The sequence below is a fragment of the Scyliorhinus torazame genome, chromosome 9 (assembly GCF_047496885.1).
Source record: "Scyliorhinus torazame isolate Kashiwa2021f chromosome 9, sScyTor2.1, whole genome shotgun sequence".
NCBI classification, from domain to species: domain Eukaryota; kingdom Metazoa; phylum Chordata; class Chondrichthyes; order Carcharhiniformes; family Scyliorhinidae; genus Scyliorhinus; species Scyliorhinus torazame.
The window spans coordinates 196,966,359-196,981,029 of NC_092715.1; the positions used below are offsets into that span (position 1 = coordinate 196,966,359).

At 45.5% G+C, this 14,671-nt stretch overlaps 1 protein-coding gene across 3 annotated transcripts in view; it reads left to right on the top strand.

Annotated features, from left to right (window-relative positions):
- The window catches only part of mllt3 (MLLT3 super elongation complex subunit), a 187,169-nt gene extending 174,153 nt beyond the window's left edge, over positions 1 to 13,016 (top strand). For all 3 annotated transcript variants that reach the window (XM_072516933.1, XM_072516934.1, XM_072516935.1), the window contains one exon: positions 10,581 to 13,016. In XM_072516933.1, the coding sequence (XP_072373034.1) occupies positions 10,581 to 10,712 (132 nt within the window). In that variant the 3' untranslated portion in view covers positions 10,713 to 13,016. The remainder of the gene's footprint in view (positions 1 to 10,580) is intronic.
- The last annotated feature ends 1,655 nt before the right edge of the window (positions 13,017 to 14,671 follow it).

Here is a 14,671-nt window from a genome sequence, read left to right on the forward strand (position 1 = left end):
ATGTGAAATCAGGACTTTGTCTCCACAGGGCCATGCAATGGTCATTCCCACCAATACTGTTGTGAATCAATAAATTGAGGGCGAGATCAAGTAGTTTTGTTCTCTTTCGTGTTCTCATCACCTGTCACAGGCCCAGACTGATTATCAGTTCCTTCAGGCCTCAGCCACCACAGTCAGTAATGGTCCTACTGAGCCAGACTTAGTGATGGACATTGTACTCCGAGTAAGAGAATTAATTTTATGCCCTTGCTATCTTCAGTAGTTCTTCCAGGTGGTGTTCAACATGGAGAACTTTGCTCAGGCCACTGGGAAGTGTGTGGCTTTGTTGCTTTGATGCCTAAATTGATGTCAGGTAGTCCCTGCATTTTATCCATCTTTTCTGTAGTGGTTTGATTCATCAGCTGAAGGTGAGCAGTTTCATGGAATCATAGAATTTACAGTGCAGAAGGAAGCCATTCGGTCCATCGAGTCTGCACCGGCCCTTGGAAAGAGCACCCTACTAAAGCCCACACCTCCACCCTATCCCTGTAACCCAACTTAACCTTTTTGGACACTAAGGGCAATTTAGCATGACCAGTCCACCTAACTCGCAGATCTTTGGACTGTGGGAGGAAACCAGAGAACCTGGAGGAAACCCACGCAGGCACGAGATGAACATGCAGACTCTGCATGACAGTGACCCAATCTGGGAATCAAACCTGGGACCCTGGAGCTGTGAAGCAACTGTGCTAGCCACTATGTTACCGTGCTGCCCAAATAGATAAGCAGCAGGAGGTTTTCTTGTTCATGGTCTGGCCTGCTTCTATGTAACTTCATGGGATCTGCAGTCAATGGTGAAAACTTTACTGTATACCACTGTGCCACCACCCACTGGTGGGTCTGTTCTGCCAGTGAGACAATGCATACCCAGGTATAGAGATGGAGGACATTGGGTTTTCAGTATTATTTGAGGAGTATGACTAGGGTGGGCTGTTGCTTGACTAGTCCTGGGTAACATCTTTCCCAAGTTTGGCACTAAGTCCCCAGATGTTAGTGATGAGAACTTTGCAGAGCTGACTGGGTTGGGTGGGCCTTTGTTGTTTCTGGTATCAAGGTCAATGAAGGGTTGTTTGTTCTTCTTTATTCTTCTTTGACATTGCTGGTACAACTGAGCGTTGTGCTAGGCCATTTCAGAAGGCAGTTAAGAGTCAACCACTTTGCTGCATGCCTCCAGACATGTGTAAGGAAGGCAGATTTCCTTCTCTGAATAAACCAAATGGATTTTTACAACAATCCTATTACTTCATTATTATTACTAAAACTAGCTTTTTATTCCAGCATTACGAATCAATTGATTTTGAATTCCCCCAGATTTTGTGCATCTGGAATATTAGTTCAGGCCTCTGGATCGCTAGTTCCGTAACAATACTACCCAGGCTCGGGGCTGTTTAGCACAGGGCTAAATCGCTGGCTTTGAAAGCAGACCAAGGCAGGCCAGCAACACGGTTCAATTCCCGTACCAGCCTCCCCGAACAGGCGCCGGAATGTGGCGACAAGGGGCTTTTCACAGCAACTTCATTTGAAGCCTACTTGTGACAATAAGCGATTTTCATTTTCATTTCATGCTAATGTTCTCTCATTAGATCAAGATCAGTTTTACCAATTTAAACCAAGTAAATCTGTTAATAATTGTTGCTTTTTATATTCACCAACTATGAAATAAAACTTCTCGGCAATTAGCACGAAATCTTGCTTCACCTGTTGGTAACTTACCAGCTGTTAGTTTGAACAGACACTGTTATTGAGTCCAGATCGCACGGAATGACTGTCTTTGAGTTGTGCTTTTTTTTATAAATAGATACAAAATAATGAGTCAATTCTCATAAAAGTAAGGTGCCGGTGTTATAACTAAAGTGTGAGTGACTGACTTTGAAGCCATTAAAGCTGAGAAGGTAACAACAAAAGACTGTGATCTGTAACAGAATTCTAAACCTAACCTATCTCATTTTCTGTACGAAGTTGTGGCAGATAATTCCTCCTGAGCTGTTCAAGGTACAAATCTTGAGCAAATAGTATGGAATATTCTCCAGTTGCATCTCAGGCACTGAGGCCTCACTATTTCCCTTATTGGAATTGAAGCTGGAACATTTTAGTTCCAACACCCAGTCCAAGTGGTACATATCACTGAGGGAGTGCTAGACTGTCAGAGGTGCTCGCTGAGGGAATGCTAGACTGTCAGAGGTGTGGCCAATATTTATCCTTTAATTCTCTCTCGTCATGAGGGTGTTGGTGACTCTGCCTATCTGTGGTCCTGTTCTGGCTGATCAAGAAACTTCCTGTTCTTACAAGGGGCCATGGACATAATGGAAAGATTCGGCCACATTATGGACACACTGTCCATGGACAACCAGTCCAGAGTGCGACTTGAATCCAGAGCTTCTGATTCAGAGGGAGGGGCGTTCCCTACTGTACCCCAAGACCCGCATCCTTTAGCTAACATTCCAAAGAGCTTGCTGTGTGTAAATTGGCCACTCAGTTTCCTACTTTACATCAGTATTTGCACGTTATAAAGAACTCGGCTGTAAAGTGTTTTGGGACATGGAGAGGGTGTGGAAAGTGCCTTCAGCAACTCTCCATCCGCCATCTTTGCTGTGCAATGTGGGACCTTCCTTCTGAAGGCAGCAGTGAATCAGCAGCTGGCGGGGAGGAACCGGGACGCCTCTCCTGACCTCCAGTGCTCACTGCCCGGCCTCACCCACGCAGAACGGACACTAGATTACGATGCGGAAAGGACAGCTAGCGAGGGAGAGATGGAGAGAATGGGAGCGAGGTTACTGGAGAAAAAAAGGAGCAGATTGAATGGTCCCGGTCGACGGCAGGTTAGACCAAAACCGTGGGGCCCTGCTTCCCATTACCTGTAGATAGCGGAGCTTGGGTAACTCCCTGGGTCGTAGCTGACCCGCACGAGACCCTGATAGAGTTCAACTGCTATGTGGTCATTGTCTCCGTTGTAGAGGAGGATCCCATTGTCTTCCGCAGTCGAGACCTGAGGAAACCAATGTCACTTTCCTATTATTAAGCGTCTGGTGTAGACACTTCCTGTCTTTAAGCTGCACTTCCTGTTTTGTTTTGTTTTTTAAAATATTTTTATTCTCCTTTTTCACATTTTCTCCCACATTTACACCCATCAACAATAAACAATAATCAGCAAGATATGTCAATCCCCATAATAAAAACGATCCCATCCACCCACCAACCCCCAAACATCAGCCCGCATGTTTACATAAACAAATGACAAAAAGGAATCAGGGATTACCCGTAGTCACCCTTAATCTACACAGCCCCCACCCCCAACTAATGTTCGATGTTATCCAATTCTTGAAAGTGCATAATAAATAGTGCCCATGACTTGTAGAACCCCTCCGAGCTTCCCCTCAGTTCGAACTTGACCTTCCCAAGGGTCAAGTATTCCAACAGGTTCAAAAAATCGGCTCATCCTTGCCCTAGTGAGGCGCGCTCTATATACCACCTTCAGCTGTATCAGTCCCAACCTCGCACATGAGGTGGAGGCATTCACTCTCCGGAGCACCTCATACCAGACCCCCTCCTCTATAACCGCTCCCAGCTCTTCCTCCCACTTTGCTTTGATCCCTTCCAATGGTGCCTTATCCTCTTCCAAAATAGCTCCGTACAAAGCTGACACTACCCCCTTTTCCAGTCCCCTTGTTGTCAACACCTCCTTCAGCAATGTGGAGGCCGGTTCCTCTGGGAAGCTCTGTATCTCCTTCCTTGCAAAATCCTGAACCTGCATGTCCCTAAACTCTTCTCCCTGCTCTAGCCCATACTTCGCTTCCAGCTCCCTCAATCCTGCAAACTGACCCCGAAGAAACAAATCTTTTAGCGTCTTAATCCCCTTCTCTTCCCATTTCCGAAAATTTCCATCCCACCTCCCTGGCTTAAATCTGTGGTTCCCCCGAATTGGCATTTCCCTTGACCCTAAACCCAACCCGAAGTGTTGGCGAAACTGCCTGCAGGTTTTCAATGAAGCTATTATTACCGGACTCACTGAATATTTCCCCAGAGCTATCGGGAGCGGCGCAAGTTCCTTCAGCCCCGACCCCCTACACAAACTCTCCTCCATTCTGACCCACTGAGAATCAACCCCTCTGACTCTGCTCCGCACTTTCTCCACGTTCGCCGCCCAGTAGTAGTACAACAGGTTCGGGAGACCCAAACCCCCTGCCTGCCTTCCCCTCTGTAGCAGCACTTTTCTCACTCTGGCCACCTTCCCTCCCCATATGAATGAGGTAATCCTTCCCTCAATCTCCCTGAAAAAAGACTTTGGCAGGAAAATCGGTAGGCATTGAAAGATAAACCGGAATTGCGGCAACACGTTCATTTTAACCGCCTGTACCCGACCCGCCAGTGACAGAGGAAGGCCATCCCACCTTGCCAGATCGGCTTTCACTCTCCCCACCAAACTAGTGATGTTGTACCTGCAAAGCCTCCCCCACTCCCGGGCAACCTGCACCCCCAGATACCTAAAATGAGTCCCTGCTCTACGGAATGGCAGCCCCCCCCACCCCTGCCCCCACCCCCGGCCGAGACACCACAAAGTACTCACTCTTGTCCAGGTTCAACTTGTACCCCGAGAAAGACCCAAATACCCGCAGTAGCTCCAATATTCATCCTATCGACGCACTCGGTTCCGACACGTACAGCAGCAAGTCATCGGCATATAAGGACACCCTATGCTCTATACCCCCGCACTATTCCTTTCCATGCTCCCAAACTTCTCAATGCGATGGCCAACAGCTCAATCACAAATGCAAACAGTAGGGGGGACATAGGACATCCCTGTCTCATCCCACGGTGGAGAGAAAGGTATCTCGAACTGATATTATTTGTGCGGACACTCGCCTTCGGTTCCTTATATAACAGCTTTACCCAGTTCACAAACCTTGGTCCAATGCCAAACCGCTCCAGCACTGCCATCAGGTACCCCCATTCTACCCGATCAAACGCCTTCTCGGCATCCAATGCCACAACTACCTCTGTTTCCTTTCTTTCCGCCGGTGCCATAACAACGTTCAAAACCCTCCTAATGTTTAAAAACAGTTGCCTCCCTTTCACGAACCCCGTCTGATCCTCCCCTATCACCTTCGGAAGGCACTCCTCCAGCCTACCCGCCAGTACCTTCGCCAACACATTTACGTCCACATTCAGAAGTGATATGGGCCGATACGACCCACACTCCGTCGGATCCTTATCTTTTTTTAGTAACAGGGAAATCGATGCCTGCCCCAAGGTTTGCGGCAACACCCCCTTCCCTATTGCCTCTTCAAACATCCCCACCATCAGGGGTGCCAACCTATCCCTGAATTTTTTAATAATATTCCACCGGAAACCCATCCGGCCCTGTCACCTTCCCTGACTGCATCCTCCCAATCGCATCCTTTATCTCCTGCTCCACTATTGCTCCTTCTAATGTAGCCCTGTCCCCCTCCCCTAGCCTCGGGTACTCCAACCCATCTAGAAATTCCTGCATCTCACGGTCTCCCCCGAGTGGCTCTGACTTGTACAATCTCTCATAAAACTCCTCAAAACCTTGTTAATCAGCACTGGGGCCACCACCAACTTCCCTGCCCTATCCTTCACCTGAAGAATTTCCCTTGCCGCTGCCTCCCTCTGGAGCTGACCTGCTAACATACTCCATGTTCATAAACTGCACCCCTTGCTCGCCTCAGTTGGCGCACCGCCTTCCTGGTGGACAGTTGATCGAAGCTCGTCTGTAGTTCCTTCCTCATTTCCAGCTTCGCCAGGTCCCCATCCTCTGCATACCTCCTATCTACCTCCAACATCTCATCTATTACCCTCTGCCGCTCCAACCTCTCCTCTTTATCCACCCTGGCCTTAAACAAAATTACCTCCCCTCTCACCACCGCCTTTAGAGCCTCCCAGACGACTGACTTCGACACCTCACCCGTACAATTGAACCTACATATTCCTTGATTATCTTTTCAATTTTCTCACAGAACACTTGGTTCCCCAAAAGCCCCACTTCCAGTTTCCACCCCGGTCACTGCGCTGCCCCCTTCTCCAGCACCATATCCACCCAATGTGGAGCGTGATCTGACACTGCAATTGCAGAGTATTCCGACCCCTTGACTCCAGCCTTCCCCACCACAAAAAAATCGATCCGCGAGTATACCTTGTGGATCGCTGAGAAAAACGAATACTCCTGTTCCCTTGGGTGCAGGAATCACCAAGGGTCCACCCCTTCCATTTCCACCATTAGCCCAGCCAGCGCCTTCGCGCCCCCCCCCCACTTGATGGGACCAGCGAGCGCAGCCGTGATCTGTCCAACCTTGGCTCCTGCACCAAGTTCCAGTCCCCCCCCCCCCACAATCAGCTCATGCGTGTCCAAATCGGGGATAGCCCCAAACACCTTCCTCGCGAATCCCACATCGTCCCAATTGGGGCCGTATACACTTAACAGCGCCACTAATCTCCCTTCCAGTGCCCCTGTCACAATCACATATCTACCCCCCTGATCTGCCACCACCTTCTCCATCTGGAAGCGTGCCCTTTTGCTGACCAGCACAGCTACCCCTCGAGCCCTTCCATCAAATCCAGAGTGAAATACTTGGCTAACCCAGCCCCTTTTAAGTTTCACCTAGTCCTTCACCCTCAAGTGAGTCTCCTGCAGCATTGCTACATCGGCTTTCAAACTTTTAAGATGTGCAAGCACCCTTGACCTCTTGACCGGACCTCCTAGCGCCCTCATGTTCCACGTGATTATCCTTACTGGGGGTCTCTCACCCCCCCCCCCACCTTTCTTATCCACCATCATCATACCCCCGGGACCCTGCCCCATAAGCCTGACCCGCCCCTGTCCATTGTTAACATCGAACCCCACCCCCCCTCCCAAGAAGCCCCCCTACAAAAACATCCCCCAACATCCATCCCTCCACCCCCTCTTGCTCGCCTCGTAGGCCCATTGAAGCCTGCTATCCAGGCTCCAACGTCCGCAGTCCTCCTCTCACCTCACCCCCGTTCACTAACTGACTTTAGTTAGCTAGCGCGGGTGGCTCCCCCCGCCAAGACCTTGGCCCCCTTCCACCCAGTCCCAGAGAAAGAAACACCAAAACAAACCCAACAATCCAACCCCTACAATTCACTAACATAACATTTAACCATCGCAACACAGAACGCCATTAACTTGAACTCTGTAACAATGCAAAGAGAAGTAAATTTCAATACAAATCAGTAAAAAGAAAGTTGTAACATTTGTACATTGTCCAGCCGCTCAAACACAGTCCACAGTCTCTCTTCCAGTTCCGCTCTTCACGTCTGTCCTAAGCCTTCTGCCCTCACGAACGCCTCAGCCGCCTCCGCTTTCTCAAAATAAAAGTCTTTGGCGTTATATGTTACTCTCAACTTTGCCGGGTACACCACACCAAATCGCACCCCATTCTTGTACAAAGCCGCCATCACTCGCCCAAACGCCACTCGTCTTTTTGCCAACTCCACCGTCCAGTCCTGGTAGATCCGAACCGCAGTACCATCCCACAGCACCTCACGCTCCTGTTTCGCCCAGCTTAATACTTTCTCCTTCATGCAAAACTTATGGAAGCAAATAATTACTGCCCTTGACAGCTCGTTCACTTTGGGCTTCGGCCTTAATGACCGATGAGCTCGGTCTAGCTCGTACAGGGTGGGGCTTTCACCCTCCCCCATCAGCTCCGCCAACTCCTTAGCGAAGTATTGCGTTGGCCTTGGGCCCTCTGTCCCTTCGGGCAAGCCCACAATTCTCAAATTGTGCCGCCTTGAGCGCTTTTCCAAGTCTTCCAGCTTTGCTCGGAGTCCTCTGTTAACCTCCACCAGCCTCCGCAGCTCGTCCCCCATCGAGGTGACCTGGTCGCTGTGTCGTGTCACGGCCTCCTCCACCTCCTTCATCTTCTCGCCCTGCCATCTCACCTCGGCCGATACCTTTGCCACCTCCACCCTCATCGGGCCGATTGCCTCCTCCAACAATGACCTCAACGCAACCGCCATCTCTTTCCTCAGGACCTCCATGTGCCTCACCAAATGTTTTTCCAGCTCCACCACCATCACCTCGGTCTCCTCTCCACCGTAAGTAGTGCGGCCCCGCCTTGCAGTTTGGCTTCCGCCATCCTGTCAACACTTTTGCTCGTCTTCTCCTTTGGCGGCGAACCCGCGTTTCCTCCTTTCTTCGACGCTGCTTTTCGCATCCTTTAGCGGCTTATTGTTTTTTTATTTTTTCATCTTCTTTCCTTTCTCCTCTCTCCCCCTTCACCCTCCTGCCCTTCATCAATCTGGCATTCCTTTTTGAAAAAAAAGCTTTTACCAAACTTCCTTAAATTCTTTTTTTTCTTTCTCCTCTGCATTCACCTGGGACCAGGCTTCAACCTTCTTTCTTCTTCCTAGGTGGGAGCCATCCGACGTGGAGCACCCTCCCTACATGATGCCCTGGCCTCGGGCCTGCCATCTCGACCTCCTCGTAGCTCCGCCCCCAGTGCTCTGACCTGCGGGGCCCGGCGCCTCAGCCCCCGCCGCCCGACACCCGCGCGGGGTTCTTCGCCGGTTTTTAAACCGGCCTCGCTGGCTGCTCGTGGCGGCCCCAAAGGCCGACGACAGTCGGGGCGCGTGAAGACTCTGGGATTTCCCCGAAATCGCCACGAATCGCGGGAGCTCTTTTTTTTTGCGGCCGCCCTGCTCGCCCACCCCACCGGACGTCCCTGCACTTCCTGTTGTCACAACATTTAGTCCCATTTTTCTGTCAATATAAAAAACAGGAGCAGGAATAGGCCATTAGGCCCCTCGAGACTATCCGGCATTCATTAAGATCGCACCTGATCTATCTCCATCTTCCCACACACTATCCCATGTCCCTATAGGTTGAGAGGCGGTAGATTTAGAACTGAGATGAGGAGGCACTACTTCTCGCAGAGGGTGGTGAATTTGTGGAACTCGCTGCTCCATAGTGGTGGAGTCTGAGTCATTAAATGGTTTCTAGAAGGAGGCAGATATATTTCTGATTTAAAGAAACGAGTTAAGGGCAGCATGGCAGCACAGTGGTTAGCACTGTGGCTTCACAGCTCCAGGGTCCCAGGTTAGAATCCCGGCTTGGGTCACTGTCTGTGCGGAGTCTGCACGTTCTCCCCGTGTCTGCGTGGGTTTCCTCCGGGTGCTCCGGTTTCCTCCCACAGTCCAAAGATGTACAGAGTAGGTGGATTGGTTGTGCTAAATTGCCCTAAAGTGTCCAAATAAGGTAAGGTGGGGTTACAGGGATAGGGTGGAGTTGTGGGGATAGGGTGGAGGTGTGGGGTTCGGTAGGGTGCTCTTTCAAAGGGCCAGTGCAGACTCGATGGGCCGAATGTGATATACCCACTGTTGATTAACAATATCGATTGGACAGTCCAACAGACATCAGAATGCTTATTCCTCTAGATAGGAAGTCCATAAACCAGAAGATGCAGGTTGTAGTTGTAGGGACCTTCCAGGGTGCCACAGTTTAGTGGGGATGATTGTAGGAATGACGTTGAATAGAAAATTGTGTGTAATCAGGCAAAATTGTGATTTACCAATGAGCTATTATAACTCTGCTCCCCATTATACTGGGCATTTATATAGTTAGCCCTTGTATCATATGAATCTGTTCCAAAATTGTGAAGATTGATTAAAGTCTTGCCTTCTGCTATGTTGGAAATGGCTACCACCTGGAATAGATGTGGGAGAAGCTCGATAAGTGCACGAGGGTGAACGGAATAGAAGGATTTGTTTGGGAGTGATGAAGCACATAGTGAGAGAATGCTTGTCAAGCTCAAAGGCCAGTTTTTGGCTGTAAGTTTAAGTTCTATGTAGTCAGTGTATGGCTAGCTGTTTAGTCACTAGATAGTGGCTAAGAGTGTGCTGACTGTGAACAGAATAGCATTGTATTAAACATCATTTTGTGCAGATTCAATTTTGCACCAATTTAGATTTCACTTTCAAGGGATCCTAGCCAATAACATACTGATGTAAACATTGTGTTCCCATCTGATTATTTTTTTTAAAAATGGCAACAGTGGGTGAGGCAAGGGAGGGCTTGGTATCGATCCTCTCATGGTAATTTGTATTGACATACTGTCCATGCAAGTGAATAAATGGACAAAGTGGACGTTAAACAAGTATTTGGGATGTCGAGACGAACAATACAACCGAAGAAAGAAAATGCTTAAATTTAGGAGAAATAATGAGAAAAAACAATTTTGGAAGTAAAGTTTTTTGATGTATACAATTCCTTTATTTCCAATAAAGGGTCAATTTAGCGTGACCTACTCTGCACATCTTTTTGGGTTATGGGGGTAAGACCCGCGCAGACACTGGGAGAATATGCAAACCCCACGGGGGCAGTTTTGGAAGTAAAGTTAGATTGGTTTCTGGTTGTGCTCAGAACGAGCAAAGAAGTAATAGTATTGTGTCTACATGCAGATGTACTATTGATACCAAAGGTTCCTTGATTGAAGCTGACATTTGCAGCTATATCATAAATAAATAATACATAGTCAGCTAATTTGTTGCTTCTCTGTCTTCAGATTGTTAACCTAATAGAAGAAACTGGACATTTTCATATCACAAATACAACATTTGACTTTGACCTTTGCTCACTGGATAAAACCACAGTCCGAAAACTACAGAGTTATCTGGAGACTTCAGGAACATCATGAGGACACTGATCCCCGGCTACGAGCTGGAGAATTGAACTTTTAGCGATGCAACCATTACATCAAGCCCTATAAAGCTACTTACAGCAGTTCTTTTACAGCCAGTCAAGCTTCTCTCCCCTGAACGTGTTGCTGGGGGAAATTGCCAAGAGATTCAACAGATCCTTATCAGCCTGAGGAATGTTCTGGAAGTGTTGGACCTGTGAGATTCATCACCTCCTTTACCTCCCACCCCCTGGATATTTGCTCTTTATGAATCTCTGTGGTAATGTGTATCTTTGTGGTGTCCACGTCCACATGGCGAATGATGCATGTGCAACACTGCCTTAGTATGTAACTGATCTATCTATTTATTGAAAAAGTCCATTCATGAAAAATAACTTGGATCTTTGGAACACTACCAGACATTGAGCACTCTGGTCACGTTTATGACCAAGGCTTACGAATGCAGTAGGAATCGGTCACCAGATATCTGGTGAATTCATCTCCAGTTTTTTGATTTCCTTTGTAAACTAGCTGCGATCATAGGGACACTATGTAACTACACAAATGTTCTAGCCTTAGTAATTGAACTGTAGTGTTTAAAATCTATTACTGTGCACTGTTCTCAGAAACATTACCAGCTTTGATGTGTTTTAATTAGTGATCGACCAATGCAAATTATCAGATCTGTACTTGTACTGGGAGGAATGTTGTCTGCACAATCATGCTATTAAGCAGAGATTTTTTGTTTCTTTCAGATTTGATTCAAACCTTTTACAGGGAACAAAGGATTTGTGGTGTAATTTTTCTTGCCCTTTTAAAGTATTCCACAGCTTTATTTTTGTTAAATACAATGCTAGTTGCCTACAGGCGCAGACATAAATATGTTTTTACCTACATTGGCCTTCCTTCAGATTCTTGTGTTCTTATTCGGTTTCCTGATATAAACCGGTGTGCACCTCCAAGTTGCTCACCTCTATGGACTTGTTGAAGGGTAAATACATCTGAAGATTCAGAACTCGCTGGCAAAGTGCAGAGAAAACTGATATATGCTAGGTTGGTTGATCACTAGTTTAAGGTTTATGGCATATCAAACTTATTTAATTTTTTAAAAAGTGAGATTGTCTAAAATATTCTGTTCCCAATTTTCTGTAAGTTTGTTGTAGAAAATTCTTAATTTGGGATTAATTATTTATTTGAAATAAACCCTTCACTGCCAAATCGGTTTTTTGCCACCTTTACCATCTGGCAAAATGTGCGTGCTTATCGGTCCAACCTTTGGATAGTAAAGTTATATTTCTTAAAAATAGATCTATCTTTCGCAAGTATGTTGCAGTAAAATCATGTTTCGATGGCATCTTTTTCCAGGAGACCTTGACTATTACTTTCAGTCCAAAGATGGGATGAATTTTAATACTTTTTTTATTACTGAAGGTTCTGAAACTGCTTCCAGCAGAACAAGTGTACTTTCCATTGATAACGAGGTTCAGATAAGTCATTGTGTCCATTACTTGAAATGTTACCTTGTTGTATACTTTTAATGTGCAATTCATATCAGAAAAATCAGACTTTTTTTTTGAGGGAAAAGAAAATTGTTTCATTTCATGTACGTGATGTGTTTGTTTTCAATTGCCATTACTCTTTCATTTGGTCGTGTCAGTGGTGAAACCAAGACTGTTCGTTCTAGGAAAATATGCTCCAGCAGTCTTCAGAAGTTTAACTTGGTACTTTGAGTCCCTTTAATTTAATGTAGTTGCTTGATCCATTTTGATTGTTGTGGCTAAATTTTGTGGTACAACTCAAAACTTTCCAAAATATTTTATTAAATTTGAAAGAGAATCTGCCTTGTGATTCATCTAGTCATTCTTCATTTGCATATAGTTCATACAATAAGATGTTGAAAAGTACAATGCAGTGAAAGCTGTTGGTATTTTCGCAAGATTCTATACTCCATGGATTAGGAAATAAAGATTTTTTTCTGATTGTACTACTTTGAAGGAAAAATACACGGTAGTGGAAATTTATGGTTTAAATCACCAAGTGTTATTTTGTAATAAAACAAAGATGGTAATAAATCCATATATAACCATCCATTGTATTGTATAAACATGGGACACCAGTCTAATATTTTTTGTTGCATAAGCCATGTATATAAAGTTTGACCTAGCTTTTTGAGCTTGAATCCCAATTTGCTGCAATGTTGAGTATGCCACAATATTTAATTAGAACAAGTGTGTCACACTCCTACAACATTTTTCTTTGCATTAGCTTTTCCATCAACCTTTTGTATTCGAGAACAAAATAAATCCTTTTTTAAATAATTAACACCTGTGTACTTTTCTAATATTCTTACAGTACTGTTTCTTGGTGGTATCTTTGTTTAGATAACATGACAGTTATGCCTGGGGCTATTAGGTTATGACATTTTCCCTTAAAGTAGCTGCATACAGTGTATTTTCAAATATTAAATGTAAAATTCCACATGTGCTGCATCCAACACTTTTTCCGGTCTATTCATAAAATAGCACCCACAATATGGCGAGTCAGGAAGCCCTTTATAATTGTTTGCAGTTTAGGCACTGTGATCATGAGTGAAAGACCATGCTATTGCTCGGTTTAATGAATGATACTGAAACTGTTACAAGGCCTGTTAACTCATGTTGTGACCCTCACAGCAGACATAGTATTACGTTACTTTCTGGATCTCACTTTATATCTTGCCAGCTTTAGATTATTACTCTGGACACGATGGATGCTTGTATACCGAGGAAGAGATGCAACAGTTTTACAAGGATCGTGCCAAAGTTTTCTTCTAAATCTGCGAGTAATTTCTTTGTGGTAGCTCTGCAACTCAGCCTTTCAACAAGTCGCTGTAATGGACTGAGACCTGAATTAAAAGTTGGAGCCATCCTTAGACATGTGGCAATAATGTTTCTGTTACAATTAGTAAGAATTACTGGATTCCTGCCAATTACTCCAACAGAGTATTTCAACTTCATTTTCTGAATTTGAGTATCATTTCTACAATGCAAACACCATTGTATCAGACTCTGAAACTCTTCCAATAAAGCAGATTAATTTTATGGCTCTGGAGTCAACCAGCAAAAGTAAATGGGAGCCGATATGAGCACTTGCATTTGATTTACTATTTAGATTCTTCCCGAGGGTGAGTTGTTCATCCACCAGAAACAACCATGCACTTTTTAATCTTTAATGGTCTGGACAGGTCTTACCCATGGCACACCTGCCCCTTCAACTCCCCCTGCATTTGGGAAATGTTCATAACCGTAAATGTCGTTGTGCTTGGGAATTATTGAGGAACTGTATGTGTGCAAATGCCAAACCTCCACATATAAAATCAATACCAATTTTCAGCAACATGTTTAATTGATTACTGATTTCTATTTTGTGGCAATGACCAGCCCATTTTAGCAGCAGGGAGTATTTATGAGCTGGGAATGCATTATCTTGTGTGAAATCGAAAGCAAATCCATTTAGATATCCATGTACAGGCTCATTCCAGTCTTTTGCAGCTCTCAGCATTAGGTAATTATTGCATACCTTTTTTTCTTTTTAATGCAGGAAGAGACCACATTAGATCCAGGGACTTGTCACCCTTTAACCTCATTTGATTTTCTCCAGTGATGATTATTTTAAGTTCCTCCCTCCCTTTTGCTCCTTGATGTTCTACTATTCTTGTGATACCTTTGTGTATTCCACCATGAAAATAGATACAAAATACTTCACCAAAGAGGATGAGACTGGGGAATTAATGATGGCAAACAGGGAAATGCCAGTGACTAGGGACCACTGTTCAGTTGAGCGACACACTTTTTTTTTCATGTACTAGTAGAAGCTCTTACTGTTTGTTTTTCTTACTAGTTCACTCTCTCACATTCTAATTTCACTTTTTAGAAAGTAGCAGAGGGAGACTAAAAATAAAATTCCAAGTCTTTGGGCCAACACTAATCTTCACAGCA